We start from the raw sequence: 18245 nt of genomic DNA, 5'->3' as shown, positions 1-18245 counted from the left end.
GATGAGTGTTTTTCACAATTTAAAAATAATAATAATAGCTAAAACCACAGCACTTTGTGCCAGGCACATACAAAGGGCTTTCTATATATTTCCTATCTCACTTAATTATTCACTATAGTCCTATGAGGTGGGTACCACAATTAACCTCACTTTACCGATGAGGAAACTAAGGCACGGTGCTTAAGTAAGTTTCCCAAGTCCCACAAACAGAAAAGGTGAGACCAGAATTCTTAATCACTACATATATTATACCACCTTTAACATCGGGAATCACTTTATTAAAAAAGATCTTCATCAGAACACCACTATATAATGCTTACAAAAAGGGACATCTTTTGGCATCAGTGTATTTTATAGATTTAATATAAATTTATAATACAGAACATTTATTTAATATACATTCAATCACTAGACTCAAAAGAGCGAGGTTGCTTTTAGGGAGATAAAAACTTGAAGTCAGGGTTATAGATGACTGTAGCAGTCTTGAATCAGCCTTGGCATCTAGTTTATTTCTGTGTTTTGTTTTAGTTTCACAGTATTGAGAAAATCCTGAATCATACAGATAACTAATAGTATGCTCACTTATATTATTTTATGTGTGCAATCAAGCTCAGGCCTGAAGTTTTAAAAGACAATCAGAGAAACTACAAGCTTTTTAATCAATAGTACATTTATACAAAGTTCAAATGAAGGCAGCGCTTTAACTCCAAGGTCTGCACAAAAATGAATTAAGCCAGTAACACCATGGGTGGTTTCCATGTGTGAAAATTTGGTCTCTAACACCAAATTTGGTGTTTTTTAATTAGCTTTTTTTCTTAATTTTCTATTTCCTCAGTTTTCAGACACATTTTCCTTGTACTTGAAGGCTTTGGAACTAAGAATATATGAATACATACACAATCAGTGGGTCCCCCCTTCCCCACAGAAATGCTGCTATATTTTTGGTAATCAGTGGCATCTTGAGTTCAAGGAAATATGGTGGATAAGAAATTTTTTTTAAAAATTGAAACAAATTTTGTGGAAGCCACCAAAGACCATCCATGGAACTCAGCTAACAAATCCCTGGTCCAGAAGGGGCAGGCCAGTGACCTAAGGATGGCAAGAAGTGAGAGCAAGATGGGGAGGGAGGGGGAGAGGCTCTCAGCAAAATGCCTGCAGGAGGATGGAAACGCAAATGTTCTGACCTTTACAAGGTGCTGTGACCTGCCTGCTGCCTGGGGGTGAAGAAGGCTGTACACCACAAGAACCCCTCAGAGGGCCCCCCTTGTGGTGCTGTTTCTCAGAAAGAAGGATCAAGGAGAAGCTGACAGGGATACAAATTAGAAGGCATCCCCAGTCCTCTGGGCTGGTCTCATCACTGCGGCTTCTTTATCGTACTTGACGTGTTGTGATTTCCCAGAACTTCAGACATATTCATTTGCAGATGATAAACCAAAACTATACTCCCAAGGCAAATAGGAAATATTTTTCTTCTGATTAACTCCACCATTCTCCCTCCCCATGAGGACAGAGAATCCTTTGTTTCCTCTAGTACATAGACGATGGGAGACCATAAAATGGAGGAGAAAGACTGTGGAGAATGGGGTTCTCAGGAGTCCCTTCAAGAAAGAACTCTCCAGAAGTACAGAAATGTAAAGCGTGGTGGCAAAGTACCAAGCACCCTGGAGGAAAGAGCCTCTTGTTCAACCCTTCCTTCCCTTTGGGCAATAAGGAGGTGGAAATGGCGGGAAGCATCAGCTAGAAGGTCACCACTGGAAAAAAAAGTTGAGATCTAACTGTAAAATATTAGACTTGGATATACAATATAAATCTACACGTAATGTTTTTTAACAGACCCAAAATGAAGAAGGGTTGAGGAGAGGGTAGATAAAGAAAATATCCGCAACACCCTTCCACCCTTTCAAAGTCAGGTTTTTTTGTTTCGCCCCTGAAAAAAGGTAAAAATGTCAAGTAGCATATAAGCACCCAGTGGACAGATGAAACCCCTGATCTCCTGTTGGTAGCTCTAACTTCTTTGCCCCACAGCACTAAAGGGCTGCGTATTTCAACATCACTGGCTCCCCTTGAGCCCACCCACCTTCACTTAAAACTGGGCAGAATCTACATACAACTGCTACTCTTGGACTCCTTTTAAGGCTTTCTGGAAGCTCACTTTAAATTAATCACTCTCAGCTCAGTCTTCCCAGACATGTCTCCTTATTCATCTCCCAACCACTCACTTCATTTAGGGTGTCTTATTACAAGAATATGTGTGTCCTCACATACGACTTACCATTCCTTCTAGACTCAAGTCAATAAATTATTTCCTGAGAACCCACTGTACAGCAATCTCCTCGTGTAGAAGAATGTGAGCAGTGCATGGCCTCATGGAACTCCATCTTGTGAAGGAGACAGGCTGGCAGCAGGAAGCAGATCTCCATCAGCACTCTTCCCACCTCCCCTCCCTGTGCCCAGCAATTATAGTCACGTGGATCGGTGGTTCTCGAACTTCAGCGTGGTATCAGCATCATGAGGGAAATTGTAAAGAATACAGATCCCTTCACCCTACTTCTGGTGATCCTGGAGTGGGGCCCAGGAATCTGCATTTATACTGATTATCCCCAGGTGATTCTAGTGCAGATCACACTTTGAGAGGCACTGAAAGAAATTGCTCCACAAGCACTTTTTCCAATGGATGATAAATTGAGGGGAAACATAAAAAGAGACTTCTTGGTTTGCACAGTGTGCCAGAGACCAGCACTGTACCTGGTAGAGATTCCAGAAGGATCCTGGCACCACAGAAATCCACTGGAAAGAACCTGAAGGAGCTGCTGAGTCTCCAAAGCACCACCTCCAGCTATTTTCTACTCCTTTGTTCTAAGACCTGGTGGTGCTCCAGAACAGAGAGATCATAGCCAAAGGCTGCCTGACACATCAGGCACCTGAGGCCCTTGGTCATGGATTAGAAATTAAACTGTATATTAGAGTGGGCTAAAAGAAAAAAAAGGAAGCTGAGCCAGCCTAATGGATCTGCACAGACCAAAGGTCTAGAGAGTGGCCTGGCATGAGGTGTGAAACGCAGGTTCCAGATAGGGAGGCAGACAGAACACATCTGGAATAAACCCAAACACAATAGCATCTCTGGTCTGACCAACTATTAAGAAACCGAGATGGATGTGCAAAGAGGAGGAATAATTTCAGGGGTGGAGGCAGTTGTGGATGTGAACAAATGAGTGTGACAAAAAAAAGAAGAGTAGTTTCCTCCCACTGGGGGAACCACGGAGCAGAGGGCTTGGGACCAAGGGCCGTGGCCCTGCAGGCAGGGCGCAGGAGGACGGCGCCGCATTGTGCAGGAGAGGACAAGTAATTAACATGGAGAACAGGCTGCCAAAGGCAGCAGCAGAAGCTGCAAACGTAAATGAGTTTAAAAAAAGCGTTAGACAGACACTCCAAGGAGGAAAACAAGATTACAGAGTACAATGCTGGTGAGGTAGGCGGGCGGCCTGGTGGGTTTCAGTCCCAAAACGTTCCCAAGTCAACATTCTGAACTGAGCTGTGGCCAACCAGAGCAGGGCCAGGTGCCCTGGAGGGAAGTCACAGAGGGTGCAGGAGGTGTGCAGGAGTCAGCAGTCACAGCTGACTGCACATACACATGCACTAACGCAAGCACATGTACACATGCCTTCCTCATTCGCTCACTCATTCTCTTTCCTGGGGGCAGCAGAGCACCAAACTGAAAATCAGAACATTTGGACTCACTTCTTACTACATGCAAGGAGACAAGTTTCTCAGCCAATTCCACAGCCTGAATTTGTCCAGCAGATCCAAGATGAACATTTCACAAGAGGCCCATCATCCATTCTACCTTCTCACAGTCTGCCCCACCTCTTTCCGCCTTATTTAGCTGCCATCATTTTCTTGGCCTTCTCTCACGTCATTGTACTTACCTGGTAAAACTACACTCTGGTACAAGCCAACCTACTTCCTCTGCCTAAACCTAAAGCATCTGACACAATCAGAGGCTGTGTCACTCTGTTGACTGGTCTCATTTCAAACTCATCACTGCTAACCCCAAGTAGGTCTGGAGCCAAAGAGCCAAAGAGACACACTGCAGCTCAGTAAGAAATGCCCAGAAGCTGAGAGAGAAAGCCCCAGGAGCCAGAAGGTGAAGTCTACAGAATACAGAAGCTGAGAGGAATCCTCTTTAGCCAGAAGCTGAAAGCAATGAGATCCAGAGGAAGCAGACACTGCCATGTGCCTGATCACCCACAGTTCTAGCTAGAGGAGAAAGCATCTTTTGCTGATGCCTTGATTTGGACATTTTCATGGCCTTATAACTGCAATCTTATTAATTAATAAATCCCCATTGTAAAAGCCAACCCATTTCTGATATATTGCCTTGGCAGCTTTTTGCAAACTAAAACACTCCCTCACCCTCCTAGAAAATAATTTTGCACTTTCTCCAAAAACTTCCAACATTCTCCTCCAGCCACCCTTAGCTGATGACCTTACTTCCTATTTCACTGGGAAAACAGAAGCAATAGGAAGAGAATTTTCCACCAGCTTCTGCTACCACATCAACCCAACCCACATAAAAGCCTCTGCAGTCCATTGTTCTGCTTTCCCACCTAGGACTACGGGTGAAATATCCAAGCTCTAGCTAAGCCAAGCCCTCTACCTTGTGCACACACACACAAAAAATCCCATCCCCTCTCATCTACTAAATGAGGTCACTCCAGCAATTTTCCTCCCTCTTATCACCAGTGTTTCTTATCTCTAATGGACCATTCCCATCAGCACACAAATATATTCTTTCCCCCATCTGCCTCACTTCCTCTGCTCCCCTTTAAAATAAAACTCAACACCATGGTCTGTACACCCTGTTTCCAACCTTCTTTTAAAACTTTTCCAATCAAGTTTTCACCCTACCATTCCAACTCAAACAACTCCTGGCTACAACATCCAATGGCTAGCTCTTTTTTTTTCAAAAGCAGTTTTATTGAGATATATTCACATACTAAACAATCCATCCAAAGTGCACAATAGCTTTTAGAATATTCAGAGTTGTGCATACATAACCACAATCAATTTTAGAACATTTTCATTACTCCAAAAAGAAAAACTCATACTCATAGCCCTTACTCTCAAATCCCAGTTCTACATAACCACTAAGCTATTTCTGACTCTATAGATTTATTTATATTTATATTTTATATAAATGGAATAATTAAATAGGTAGTACTCTGTGTCTGATTTCTTTCAAAAACATTAGCATAATGTTTTAAATTACTATTATTTTTTAAATTAGAGAAGTTGTAGGTTTACAGAAAAGTCATGTGAAAGTGTTCCCATATACCTCCCCCTATTGTTGACACTCTGAATTAGTACACCTTTGTTACAAGTGATGAAAGAATATTAAAGTAGTACTATTAATTATAGTCTACAGTTAACATTAGGTGTATTTTTCTCTATATACTACCTTATCATTAATACCTTGTATTAGTGTGGTATATTTGTTATAATTCATGAAAGAACATTCTTATATATCCACAACAGTGTTCACCATGTTTTACACAGTTCCATGTTTTATCTTTTAACTTTCATTCCAGTAACACACATGACCCAAAACTTCCCCTTTCAACCATATTCACTTACATAATTCAGCACTGGTAATTTCACTCATAATAATATCCTACCATTACCACCATCCATTTCCAAATTTTTACAATCAACCTAGAAAGAAATTCTGTACAAATTAAGCAACATATCCCCATTCTCTACCCCCAACCTATCCCCTGGTAACCTACATTCCATATTCTAATTCTATGAGTTTCCTTATTATAATTAGCTCTTATCAGTGAGAACATATACAATCTTTGTCCTTTAGTGTCAGCTTATTTCATTCAACATGTGTTCAAGTTTCATCCACATTGTCACATGCATCATGACTTCAATACTTTTTACAGCTAAATAATATTCCATTGTATTATATACCATATTTTGTTTATCCATCCATCAGTTGATGGACCCCTGGATTTCTTCCATCTTCCGGCAATTGTGAATAATGCTGCTATGAACATCAGTGTGCAAAAATCTGTTTGAGTTCCTGCTTTCAATTCTTCTGGATATACACCTAGTACCAGGATGGCGGGTCATATGGTAATTCTATATTTGATTTCCTAAGGAACTGCCAAACTGTCTTCCACAGCAGCCGCACCATTTTACATTCCCACCAGCAATGAATGAATGTTCCTATGGCTTCATATCCTTTCCAACACTTGTACTTTTGCATTTCTAATAGCAGCCATTATAGTGGGTGTAAAATGATATCTCATTGTAGTTTTGATGTGCATTTCCCTAATAGCTAGTGATATTGAGCATTTTTTCATGTGCTTTTTAGCTATTTGTATATATCCTCTGGAGGAATATCTATTCACATCACTTGCCCAATTTTTATTTAGATTGTTTGTCTTTTTATTGTTGGATTATAGGGGTTCTTTATATAGTCTGGATATTAAAACCTTATAGGATATGTGATTTCCAAATATTGTCTCCCATTGAGTAAGTTGTTTTTTCACTTTCATGACCAAGTTCTTTGGTGCACAAATTTTCCTTTTGAGGAGGTCCCATTTATCTGTTTTTTCTTTCATTGCTTGTATTTTGGGTGTAAAGTCTAAGTAACCATTGCCTAACCCCAGATCCTGAAGATACTTCCCTACATTTTCTTCTAGGAGTTTTATAATTCTGGCTCTTATATTTAAGTCTTTGATACATTGAGCTAATTTTTGTATATGATGTGAGACAGGTGTCCTCTTTTATTCTTTTGCTTATGGATATCCAGTTCTCCCAGACCATTTGTTCAAGAGACTATTCTTTCCCAATTGAGTGGACATGGCAGTCTTGTAAAAAATCAACTGGCCATAAGTGTGAGAGGGTCTACTTCTGAAATCAAAGTTTAATTCCCTTCATTGCTATATCTGTCCTTGTGCCAGTACCAAGCTGCTTTGACCCCTGTAGTTTGTAATAGCTTTAAAGTCAGGAAGTGCAAGTCCTTCAACTTCTTTCTAGATGTTTTTGACCATTTGGGGGCCCTTACCTTTCCAAAAAATTTGATAATTGGTTTTTCCATTTCTGCAAAGAAGGTTGTTAGAATTTTCATTGGAATTGCATTGAATCGATAAATCATTTCGGGTAGAATTGACATCTTAATGATATTTAGTTTTCCAGTCCATGAATACGGAATGTACGTCCATTTATCTAGGTCTTCTTTGATTTCTTTTAACAACGTTTTATAGATTTCTGTGCATAAATCCTTTACACTTTTGTTTAAATTTATTCTTAGATACTTGGTTCTTTTAGTTGCTATTATAAATGCAATGTTTTTCTTCATTCCTTCTCAGATTGCTATATGCTAGTCTATAGAAACACTACTGATTTTTGCATATTGACCTTGTACCTTGCCATTTTGCTGAATTCATTTATCAGCTCTAGTTGCTTCAATATAGATTTTTCAGAACTTTCTATATATAGGGTCATGTCATCTGCAAACAGTGAAAGTTTTATTTCTTCCTTTCCAGTTTGGATGTCTTTTATTTCTTTCTGTTGCCTAACTGCTCTGGCTAGAACTTCCAGTACAATGTTGAAATAACAATGACAGTGGGCATCCTTGTCTTGTTCCAGATCTTAGAAGGAAAGCTTTCAGTTTTTCAACATAATAGGATATTAGCTGTGGGATTTTCATATATGCTATTTGTCATGTTGAGGAAGTTTCCTTCTAGTCTAGTGTTCTAAATGTTTTTATCAATAAAGGATGCTGAACTTTGTCAAATGCCTTTTGTGCATCAATTGAGATGATCATGTGCTTTTACCCTTAGTTTTACTGATGTAGTGTATTACATTAGTTGCTTTTCTTATATTGAACCACCCTTGCAAATGTGGGATAAAATCCACTTGATCAGGGTGTGTAATTCTCTTAAGGTACTCGTGGATTCAATTTGCAAGTATTTTCTTTAGGATTTTTACATCCATATTCATAAGAGAAATTGGTCTGTAGTTTTCTTTTCTTGCAGTATCTTTACCTGGCTTTAGTATTAGAGTGATATTGGCCTTAGAGAATGAGTTAGGTAGCATTCCCTCCTCTTCCATCTTCTGGAAGAGTCTGAGCAGGATTGGTATTAATTTTCTGGGAATGATTGATAGAATTCACCTTTGAAGCCATCTGGTCTTGGGCTTTTCTTTGTTAGGAGGTTTTTGATGACTGTTTCAATCTCTTTACTTGTAATTGGTCTTTTGAGGTCTTCTATTTCTTCTAGAATCAGTCTATGTTGTCTATTTTTCCCTTCAGTTTTGCCAGTGTTTGCCTCATGTAGTTTGGGGCACTATGATTAGGTACATAAATATTTATGATTGTTATTTCTACTTGGTGGATTGTCCCTTTTATTAATATGTAATGTCCTCATCTCTTATAATAGCTTTTGACTTACAATATATTTTGATATTAGGATAGCTAACCCAGGTCTTTTTTTTTGGTACTATTTGCATGAAACATCTTTTTCTATCCTTTCACTTTCAACCTACTTGTGTTTTGGGTCTAAGGTGAGTCTCTTGTAAACAATTCTTAGTTGGATCATGCTTTTTTATCCACTCTGCCAACCTATTTCTTTTGATTAGGTAGTTTGCTCCATTAGCTTTCAGGGTTATTACTATAAAAGGCAGTATTTACTTCAGCCATTTTGGCTTTGGTTTTTATGTCGTATCTTTTTTTTTTTTTTTGGTCTTTCATCCTTTATTGAAACTCCCTTTTCCGTATAGTTGCTCTTTTGTGATATATCTGACAGATCCCTTTCTCATTTCTGTTTGTTTATATTTTAAATGCTTTCTTTTTAGCTACCTTAAGGTTTATATTACATAATCTCCATCTATAACCTACTAATTTAAAAAGATACCAACTTAGCTTCAAGAGTATACACATTCTCTACTCCCATATTCCTCTGTTTTCCCTCTTTATATTGTTTTTGTCCTACTTTACCACTTCATATTTTTCATTTGTATTATCGGGAAATGTGCCTTTTTCTGGTTCACATGTATTCTAATTCTTATAAGAATTAAAGGGTAGAGTTGTATATTGAGTTTTGCATTTACCCTTTTAGTTATTCTTACTGATGATCTTCATTTCTTCATACCACTTCTAAGCCACTCCTTTTTTTTTTCCTTTCAACCTGCAAAACTCCCTTTAGTAATTCTTGTAGGGCAGGTCTTTTATTGACAAACTATCTCAGTTTCTATTTATCTGTAAATATTTTAAACTCTCTCTCATTTTTAAAGGACAGCTTTGCAAAATAAAGAATTATTGGTTGGCAGTTTTTCTCTTTCAGTACCTTAAATATGTCATACCACTGCCTTCTCACCTCCATAGCTTCTGATGAGAAATCAGCACTTGGTCTTATTGAGGATTCCTTGTACGTAACAAATAGCTTTTCTTTTGCTGCTTTCAGAATTCTCTCTTTATCTTTGGCATTTGACATTCTTATTAATATGTGTTTCAGAGTAGGTCTGTTAGGATTTATTCTGTTTGGAGTATGTTTGCTTCTTGGACTATTTACATCTTTTATAAGAATTGGAAAGTTTCAGCCATTATTTCTTCAAATATTCTTTTCCTTTCTCTTCTCCTTCAGGACACCCATGACACATGTTTGCATGCTTCATGCTGTTACTCATCACTGGTTAATTTTTAGCCTCATCTTATTTGACCCAACAGCAGCACTTGACACAGCAGACCACCCCTCTACTTCACCCTCCTTGAAATACTCACTTCCCTTGGCTTCTGGGTATTTCTGTTACTGCTCTTTCTTATCTTATTTCCTGATTTTTCATCCCCCTAACATCCTAACATTAGAATCCAGTCCTGGAACCTCCTCTCTATCTATATTCAGTCCCTTGGGGGTCTTACCCAGGCTAATGACTTTAAGTACCATCTACGCCTGGAAAATACCCAAATTTATATCTCCAGCTCAGGATTCCACCCTGAAATCAGGGTCACTTATCCAACTCCCTCCTTACATACCTATGTCACACCAGCATCATAGTTTAACATGTCCAAGAGGGATTCTTAATCTTCCTCCCAACCTACTCCACCTATCATCTTCCCAAACGCAGTTAACAGCAACTCTATCCCTCTAGTTGCTTTCTCTCATACTTACATCTAATTCACCAGAGAAACCCTGGGGCTCAACCTTAAAAATATATCTAGAATCCAACCACTTTTCACCCCTTCCACTGCTGCCTTACTGTTTCAAGCCTCCATTAATTCCATCTCAGATTATGGCAACAACCTCCTAACTTGTTTGCCTGCTTCTAGCCTTGCTTCTTCAGTCTGTTTCCAGCAAAGCAGCTGGAGTGATCCTTTGAAAATATAACTCAGATCATCTTGTTCTTCTCTTCAAAACCATCCAGTTGCTCCCAATATCACTTAGAGTAAAAATCCAGAATCTTTACAATAGCCTAGAAGGCTCCACATGATCTGGCTGTCTGTTCCATCACCTCCTGATCTGATCTCCTCCACTTTACCCCTCACATATGGTACTCCAACCCACTGGGCTCTCTGCTATTCTTTAAATATACTAGCACATCCCTAGTTCAGAATCTTTTTACACATTGTCTTGTCTACCCGGGACATTCTTCCCCCAGATGTGCACATGGCTGATTCTCTTCCCTTTTTCAAGTCTTTGTTCAAATGCCATCTTCTCAATGTGGTCTTTCCCTTACCACTACATTTAAAATTGCAACCTTCACCCAGTATAGAATTCTGTATCCTCCTTCCCTGTTTGCTATACTACATGTTTTAGTTTTTTATTTTGCATGTATTTTTTCACAAGGATATAAACTCCATGAGGGAAGGGCCTCTATTCTGTTTTATTACTTGCTATATCCAGAGCTTGCCTGATCCTGGATATAGGTGTCTACAAATTTTACCAAATGTATAGCCCTGATCTAGGTCAGATGGCACACCTTATTGCTCAATAACCATGCAACAGTCATAGGCTCCTGTCCTCTATTTGGCAAATGATTTTTTATTATGCTCTACTGGTCCCAGGACATAGAGTGAAGGGACTGGGAGAGATTAATACAAAGATGAGAAGATACAATCACTAGTCCCAAGGACCCCAGAACCAAAATCATTCCCTGTAGATGCCACAAAATCAGAGAAAAGTCAAGAAGCTGGAGAATGGAAGTTTTTCATCAATACTGGGATATGATGTTATTCAAGGTGCTTATGCATAACACACATAAACAAAATCTCAGGCAAAAAGTTAAAAGCTGGCAACTACGTAACAAATACTGATCATGTGAAGTTGGGAAAAAGCAACTTTAAAGAGAGCCATGGGCATTAATTACAGATCAAAGGACTTCTGAGGAGTGAGGAAGACTCTCAGAAAGCATCCAGACTACATGTTGCCTTTTCTTGCCAAAAGCCAGTAAAGCAAAACCTCTTCTACCACAGGATCACAGCACATCTTAGGCAGTCACAATTGTCAGAGCAGGCATACCTGCAAGGCTGGAGAAACAGCATGCCTCCAAGAAACTTCTGCACTGGCATGAGTTTAGCAACAGTAAGTGAGAGAGAAATAGCTCAAGCTACAGAAATAGAGACAAGAAATAGTGGACTTTAAAAGTGGAGATTTCAGCAATTCTAGAAGGTCTGGGTACCTCTGCAATCTGTACATTAATCCTGACACAAGATAACAGCTCACTGGATTAGCAGATAAAACCAGAATGACAGAGAAATGACTCAGACCAGAATCAGAAGACCTGTTCTCTCAGTCATGTCGAGCCCACATGAAGAGGATTAGAAGTTAATACCAGAGACAGTAACATTTGTTGCTTGAACAGTATTGAACAGAGGAGAATGTATTGTGCTGGAGAAGGAACACCTATCAAGGTGAGGAGAAATAAAATAGTTAAATTAGTAAGAATAGGAGAGAATTTGCAAGTTGAGGAAATCTTTGGAGAGGCAGTCAAAATAAGAGCAGTAGCCAGAACTCTAGATTGCACTGCATTCTTTCCACCACAGGAGGGAGGGAAGCCAAGACAAAGGTGGAGTCCGACCAAGCAGAGTTGAAGTTCTGGTAGAGCCTAAATTGAGCAGGTATGACTCCAGGTTACCCTGACAATGGTAACACTCTCCCACTTACCATAATGGCATTAGAATGGCAAAGCTACATGCTCTCAATGGCAGAGCAACACAAGGTCAAGGGGAGGCATTTAGAAAGAGTCTTGCAGCAGAAAAGGGATGCAACATGAGGGAAGAATATAAGTTGTATATAAAAACAATGGCAGCAGAGGAATACTGGTATAGAATACTATTGACAGGTGATATATGGCTGACAGGGAGCTATACAGGGCATATGTCCAGGGTGCATGGTAATATTTGGATATACTCATAGTGGCAACAATTAAAAACAACAGCTGGGGGGGGTACTGGGTTACTGGCCGGGGGTGCTCTGTTGTGGTCCCTAGGGGAGCAACGGCAGTCCCCCAGGTGCAGCGGCAAGGACCGGGAAGGAATGAGGGTCCAACAGTGAGCCCCTGATACTAATGACTATGCTTGTGAGCCTATATGCCTGAAATAAGAACAAGGCCTAGAGCAGCACTGTGCCTGGGAATTTCCTCCTGACAGCCTTCATGTTACTCAAATTTGGCCAGTCTTGAAGCCAAACTCAGCATGCAATGCCTTCCCCCCAGCGTGGGACATGACACCCGGGGATAAGCCTCCCTGGCACTGAGAGATCACTATCAACTACCAACTAATGATGCAACTAGAAAATGACCTTGAATTGAAGGTTCGATGTGGATCAGCAGAATATCCCTGTCTACATATAATAACATGACTTTAAAATGCTGTTTGACCTAATGTAAGGGGGAAATGGAAAGGAGAAATGAGTTTATATGGCTACAAGTCTCTAAAAAAGAGTCTGGAGGCTGCCAGAAGGATTGCCCTTATGCACAACTGAACAGAGCCTAATGAGACAGATAAAGTAGATACAATCCCCAGGTATTGGTTCCTTTGAGGGCTGAAGAGACCCATGGGTTCTATGGTCATGGCAGATGGGGTTCACTGCCATGTCAGGTGGCCCTTCTTTGGAGCTGGTGTTTCTGCATGATGAAACTGGACTCAGATGGGATCTCTTTTCATAAGACTTTCATGCTACTTTACTGGAATTGTAGTTGGTGTTGGGGTTTAAGATATATTTAGGGGATTTGAATCTCTGGACTGACAATATGATAGCCAGGCCCTGAGGCTCAACAGACTCCAGCTCCTACAATCTGATTTATCGGACTCACCTCACTCAGCTAAGATGGAGTTGAAGAAGGACAACCACCACACCAGGGAGCCTAGAGTGCCTACAACTGAAAGCAGGAGGATTGCATCTAGTATCCATGTGGAATCTGAGCCTCCTCTTGACATAGAGGTGCAACGGACACAACCAATCCAAGGTCCACAGAGAAAAGGTGGCATTGGAGTGGGAAAAGTGGACATGGTGGCTGATGGGTATGGGGAATGGCAGGAAGAGATGAGAGGTGGAGGCGCCTTTGGGACTTGGAGTTGCCCTGGATGGTGCTTCAGGGGCAATCACCGGACACTGTAAATCCTCACAGGGCCCACTGGATGGAATGGGGGAGAGTATGGGCTATGATGTGGACCATTGACCATGAGGTGCAGAGATGCCCAGAGATGAGCTTACCAAATGCAACGGATGTGTCATGATGATGGGAGTGAGGGTTGCTGGGGGGGGAGTGGTGGGGTGGGGGTGGTGGGGTTGAATGGGACCTCATATCTTTTTTTAATGTAATATTTTTACAAAATCAATTAAAAAAAAAAGGAAAAAATAAAAATAAAAATAAATAAAAAGGTAAATTAAAAAAAATGGCTAAACCATGACAACACACTTGAAAGAGCTTCTGTGTACTATGTAAGCCTGAAGGTTCTTCTACTGGTTTGAGTATACCTGGCACCAATAAATCTTACATATTTGCTGTCACCATGGAATAGAAGTAGACTTGGACTGGGAAACAGGGGCTCCCCTTCTTCTAGTGGCCTTTGTGAGTTGTTCAGAACTAGAGAAAATACTGCAGCCAAGCAAACTGGACCTTCCCAGAATGAAGAGTGGCAGAAAAGGAAGTCAACAGAATTATATTTGTCTCTTATTAATGATGGTGGTGGTGTGGTGGTAGAAATGGCACAGTAGTGATTTTTCTGCATGAGTGAATAAACTTATTTGCATACATATATTTATTATGCTTAAATTAGCTACTTAGTTGTTCATAGTTAATTCCACAGTATGCAACCAGTTCTACTATATATAATATATATGTCTTATATATATATATATAAATTCTTTCACTACAAAGTCCTGAGTTAAAATAAAAATAAGAATGAAAAATATTCAGGTTGACATGTGCTACAAGCCAAGAACCCTGGGCATCTCTCATTCCACACTTTCAATTGGCATGAGCTCACTGAAAGGAATGTGAAGTGAATTAGTCTGAATTGTTAAAATTTTTTTCTTCCATCCCTTCCCTCTATGCCCCCCCTCCCATTTCCTAACCAAGCTAAATGGTTGGATTTAGGTAAATTAAAGGTTTGTATGATGTGGTTCTATCATACATTTGTAAGCCTTACAGTCAACAGAATGTAGGGTCTACTATCCTGAACCCACCCCTCAAACAGAAGACACACCTAATTCCAAGAAATGTGTCCAGCTCTCATAACAGGTCTCTGCCTGGGCTTAACCTGACATGCCAGTTCCTGCTCAACTGAGGCTTATCCTTCCTAGAAAGCAGACTGTCCTTGTTCCACTGGATGAAAATTGGGTACCTTATCATCTAACTTCTCCTGAATCAAGATGCAGTTATCGGGAAGCAGATTTGGCCCAATGGATAGGGCATCCACCTACCACATGGGAGGTTCAAGGTTCAAACCCAGGGCCTCCTTGACCCATGTGGAGCTGGCCCATGTGCAGTGCTGATGCGCACAAGGAGTGCCATGCCACGCAGGGATGTCCCCCGCGTAGGGGAGCCCTATGTGCAAGGACTGCTCCCCATAAGGAGAGCCACCCAGTGCGAAAAAAGTGCAGCCTGCCCAGGAATGGCACTGCACACACGGAGAGCTGACGCAGCAAGATGACGCAACAAAACAAATCATAGATTCCCGGTGCTGCTGACAAGAATACAAGCAGACACAGAAGAATACATAGTGAATGGACACAGAGAGTAGACAACTGGGGCGGGGAAGGGGAGAGAAATAGATAAAAAATAAATCTTTAAAAAAAAAAAGATGCAGTTATCCACCTAACTGTGACTATCACCTCTGCCTCCAGTTTCCCAGGCCCTAGATCCAATCCTTTGGAAAGCAATGCCACTTCAGGGTTAGATATGAGTTCATCCTCCCCATGAAAAGACAGTAGCTTCTTGGGAACCAGCCATACAGGTCAATCAGTTCTCCTAGCTCTGGCTCTAACAATCATGGTAGCAGGAGGCTTTTAATAAATGTTCAGTGACTGACAGGCTGTAAGTCAGTGGGCATGTGCATCTGTGGCCCCAGGAGGCAATGCCATGCAAGGTTTCAGAGGATCTGCAGTTGGACCTCTTCTCTTTCCTGCTTTGTTGATAGAGCAAAAGCAGAGAAAGCAGAAAGATCACTGCCTCTAGGTGATCTCTCCATGCTGCTGTGGTTTCAGTAAACAGAAAACTGGAGAGGGATGGGAATTTGAAGAGAGTGCCATGAAAGTAGGAATCATGGCGCTTTTTTATCCTCCTACATCCCTAGTGCCTAGTACAGCGCTGGCATATAGTAGAGCCTCAATTCGTTTTTTTTAAAAATGCTTAGTTTGTTGAAAAAATGAATAAATGAACTAATACGAGAACAATGAGTGATTCCTCAGCTGTGTTCCTGCTTATCTCAGTACCATGTGAACCTGGGTGAAAGAGGACCAACAGATCACACCTGCATTCTCAAATGCAACACTTCTCCTTTCAGGCTTTCAATGCATTTATCACATCACTTAGGTGAGTCTACACATATAATTGAAATCCATCTCTCCCAATGCCCCACTAATGACACCAGTGACACCAGCCACTGCAGGACCAGTGCTGTAATTTCCAGAGGAACCTAATTGACACGGCCTCAAGCATCCTTCACATCTCAAACTAGGAGCACATACTGACCTTGCCTCACTTACTTCCTTTCCCTTGCCCACGCTCCAACTACTGAGAACCCCAAAGTGTCCTCAAGGCGCTTCTGAGTCACACTGAACCCCCAGGCTTGCTGGTTACAAGCTTGTCCTTGGGAATTCTTCACTGCCCTTTACAGCTTTAGCATAATAGCCTGTGGCTCTTTTTTGCAAAGCTTCTTAGTTCTGCCTTGCCTATCCCATATGGCAATGGATCCAGATCACTACAGACATTTACTAACCCTCTCCTTTACAGGCCTTACGTAGCCCTGGCTCCTTGGAGATTCCAATCTGGTTGAATCTCTGCTGAGACATATCACGTTCTTTCCTTCAAGTATAAATTATATTCAGAGGACCTTCTGAAGGACTCTATGTAAACCACCCTGCGCTCCACCCAATAAGATTTACACAAGTGGATTCAGGTTAAAAACATCATCAAGAAAACAATGAAGGAAATAAAGAAAACATTAGGCAGGGGTTCTTAACAAGAGGTCTGTGAGCCTGAATTGAAATTCAAAAAAAACAATATTTTTGTGGGGATGTGTTGATGCAGATGTGATATATTTATTAAATAACACGCAGTATAGTGTGAACTTAGTAAGGGGTCTGTGGTTTTCACCTGACTGGCAAAGGGGTCCGTGGAACAAAAAAGTTTAAGAACTCCTGCATTAAGGTAGGGGCAGACTGTGGGAGCAAAGGGAAGAGAAGGTGAGCATGCCAGAGGTATCTGACTTGGGGTGAGCTAACTGAATGCATAGGAGGGGAATGGTCTTTCTCAGCACCCATTTACAAAGCAAACCTGCCCCACAACTTTGCCCACTCCAGCTCCATGAACATTAGACCACCTTCCCCTCCTACTCCCATTTTAGAACTTAGATTTGCACCATGCCATTGATAACATATTAAAATTAGACCCTGGAAGTGGCAGAGACTTCAGTGGTTACCCTCTCTAACTCTGATCCCATGCAGGAACTCCGTAACAGGCATTTAGACAGCCTCGTCTTGTGCACCAGTTCGTAACTTTCCAAACATGCCTAATCATATGAATCATTAGGGTCACTTGTAAAAAGAACAGCTCACAAACTATACAAAGCTATACAAAATCAGATTCTCCAGAGAAGGGGTCTGTAAATCTGAATTTTTAACAAGCACTTGGTAAGTCTTAACAATTAAGCATATTTCTTATGTGCATGTAATGTAGTTCTTAACAGTGGTTGTACATCATAATCAGCTGGGAAGATTTTTTTTTAAATTAATGACAGGCCCTTGCCCCTAGATAGTCCTATTTAATTGGTCTGGAGAGGAGCCCAGGCAGTGTAAAATTTTTAAAGCTCCCAGCTGGTTCTAATGTGCATCCAAGCTTGAAAATGACTGCTTATCTTTCCAACTTGATGGTAAGCTCTTTGAAGACAACAACCAAGAAATCTATACCTCTTGGTACCTCTGCCTGCACTCCTCCACCATGTCAAACCTGTAGCAGAACACACTGTGTAAGTGCTAAATTGATCTGATTTAACTAGTCTTGTTAAGCCATCCAAAATGGGATGCAATTTCCTAATTGCATTAAGAAGCTATGTACTTCCACTTAACAATAAGCCACACAGTGGAGGGATACAAACTGTTAAGACTTCCCACGATTGAGTCTACACCCTCCACACATATGTCCACACACCCAGAACCAAGCCTGATGTTTAGACAGTATGTACCAGCACAGCTAAACCGCCTGCTTATAGTCAGCAGCCATTCTAGATTGAGCTCATGCATGCAGCTCTCTCTCCCCATGTCCAAACGCCAGAAGCCTCATTCCAGGCTTCTCCCCCCCTCCCCCTCCGTCAGCTCCACTCACATTGTACAGCACGGTGGTCCACCCTTCCATGGTGATGCACTGGAAGACAGTCAGCACAGCAAAAAGGATGTTATCAAACTGGGTGATCCCATCATTGGGGCCGATCCAGTCCCTGCACTCATAACCAGCTGGGCAGCCCTGCACGCCACATGGATGAGGGGGGTCAAATCCTTCTAGAATACCTGTAGACA

At 41.0% G+C, this 18245-nt stretch overlaps 1 protein-coding gene across 1 annotated transcript in view; it reads right to left on the bottom strand.

Annotated features, from left to right (window-relative positions):
- The window catches only part of CACNA1E (calcium voltage-gated channel subunit alpha1 E), a 439591-nt gene that overhangs the window by 216209 nt on the left and 205137 nt on the right, over positions 1–18245 (bottom strand). The window contains exon 7 of the mRNA XM_004461851.3: positions 18055–18236. Coding sequence (XP_004461908.2) covers positions 18055–18236 — 182 coding nt within the window. The remainder of the gene's footprint in view (positions 1–18054; positions 18237–18245) is intronic.

Source organism: Dasypus novemcinctus, chromosome 13 (genome assembly GCF_030445035.2).
Source record: "Dasypus novemcinctus isolate mDasNov1 chromosome 13, mDasNov1.1.hap2, whole genome shotgun sequence".
In the NCBI taxonomy this organism is placed as follows: domain Eukaryota; kingdom Metazoa; phylum Chordata; class Mammalia; order Cingulata; family Dasypodidae; genus Dasypus; species Dasypus novemcinctus.
Note: the sequence above shows the minus strand (reverse complement) of the source record. Positions and strands in the feature narration are given on the sequence as shown.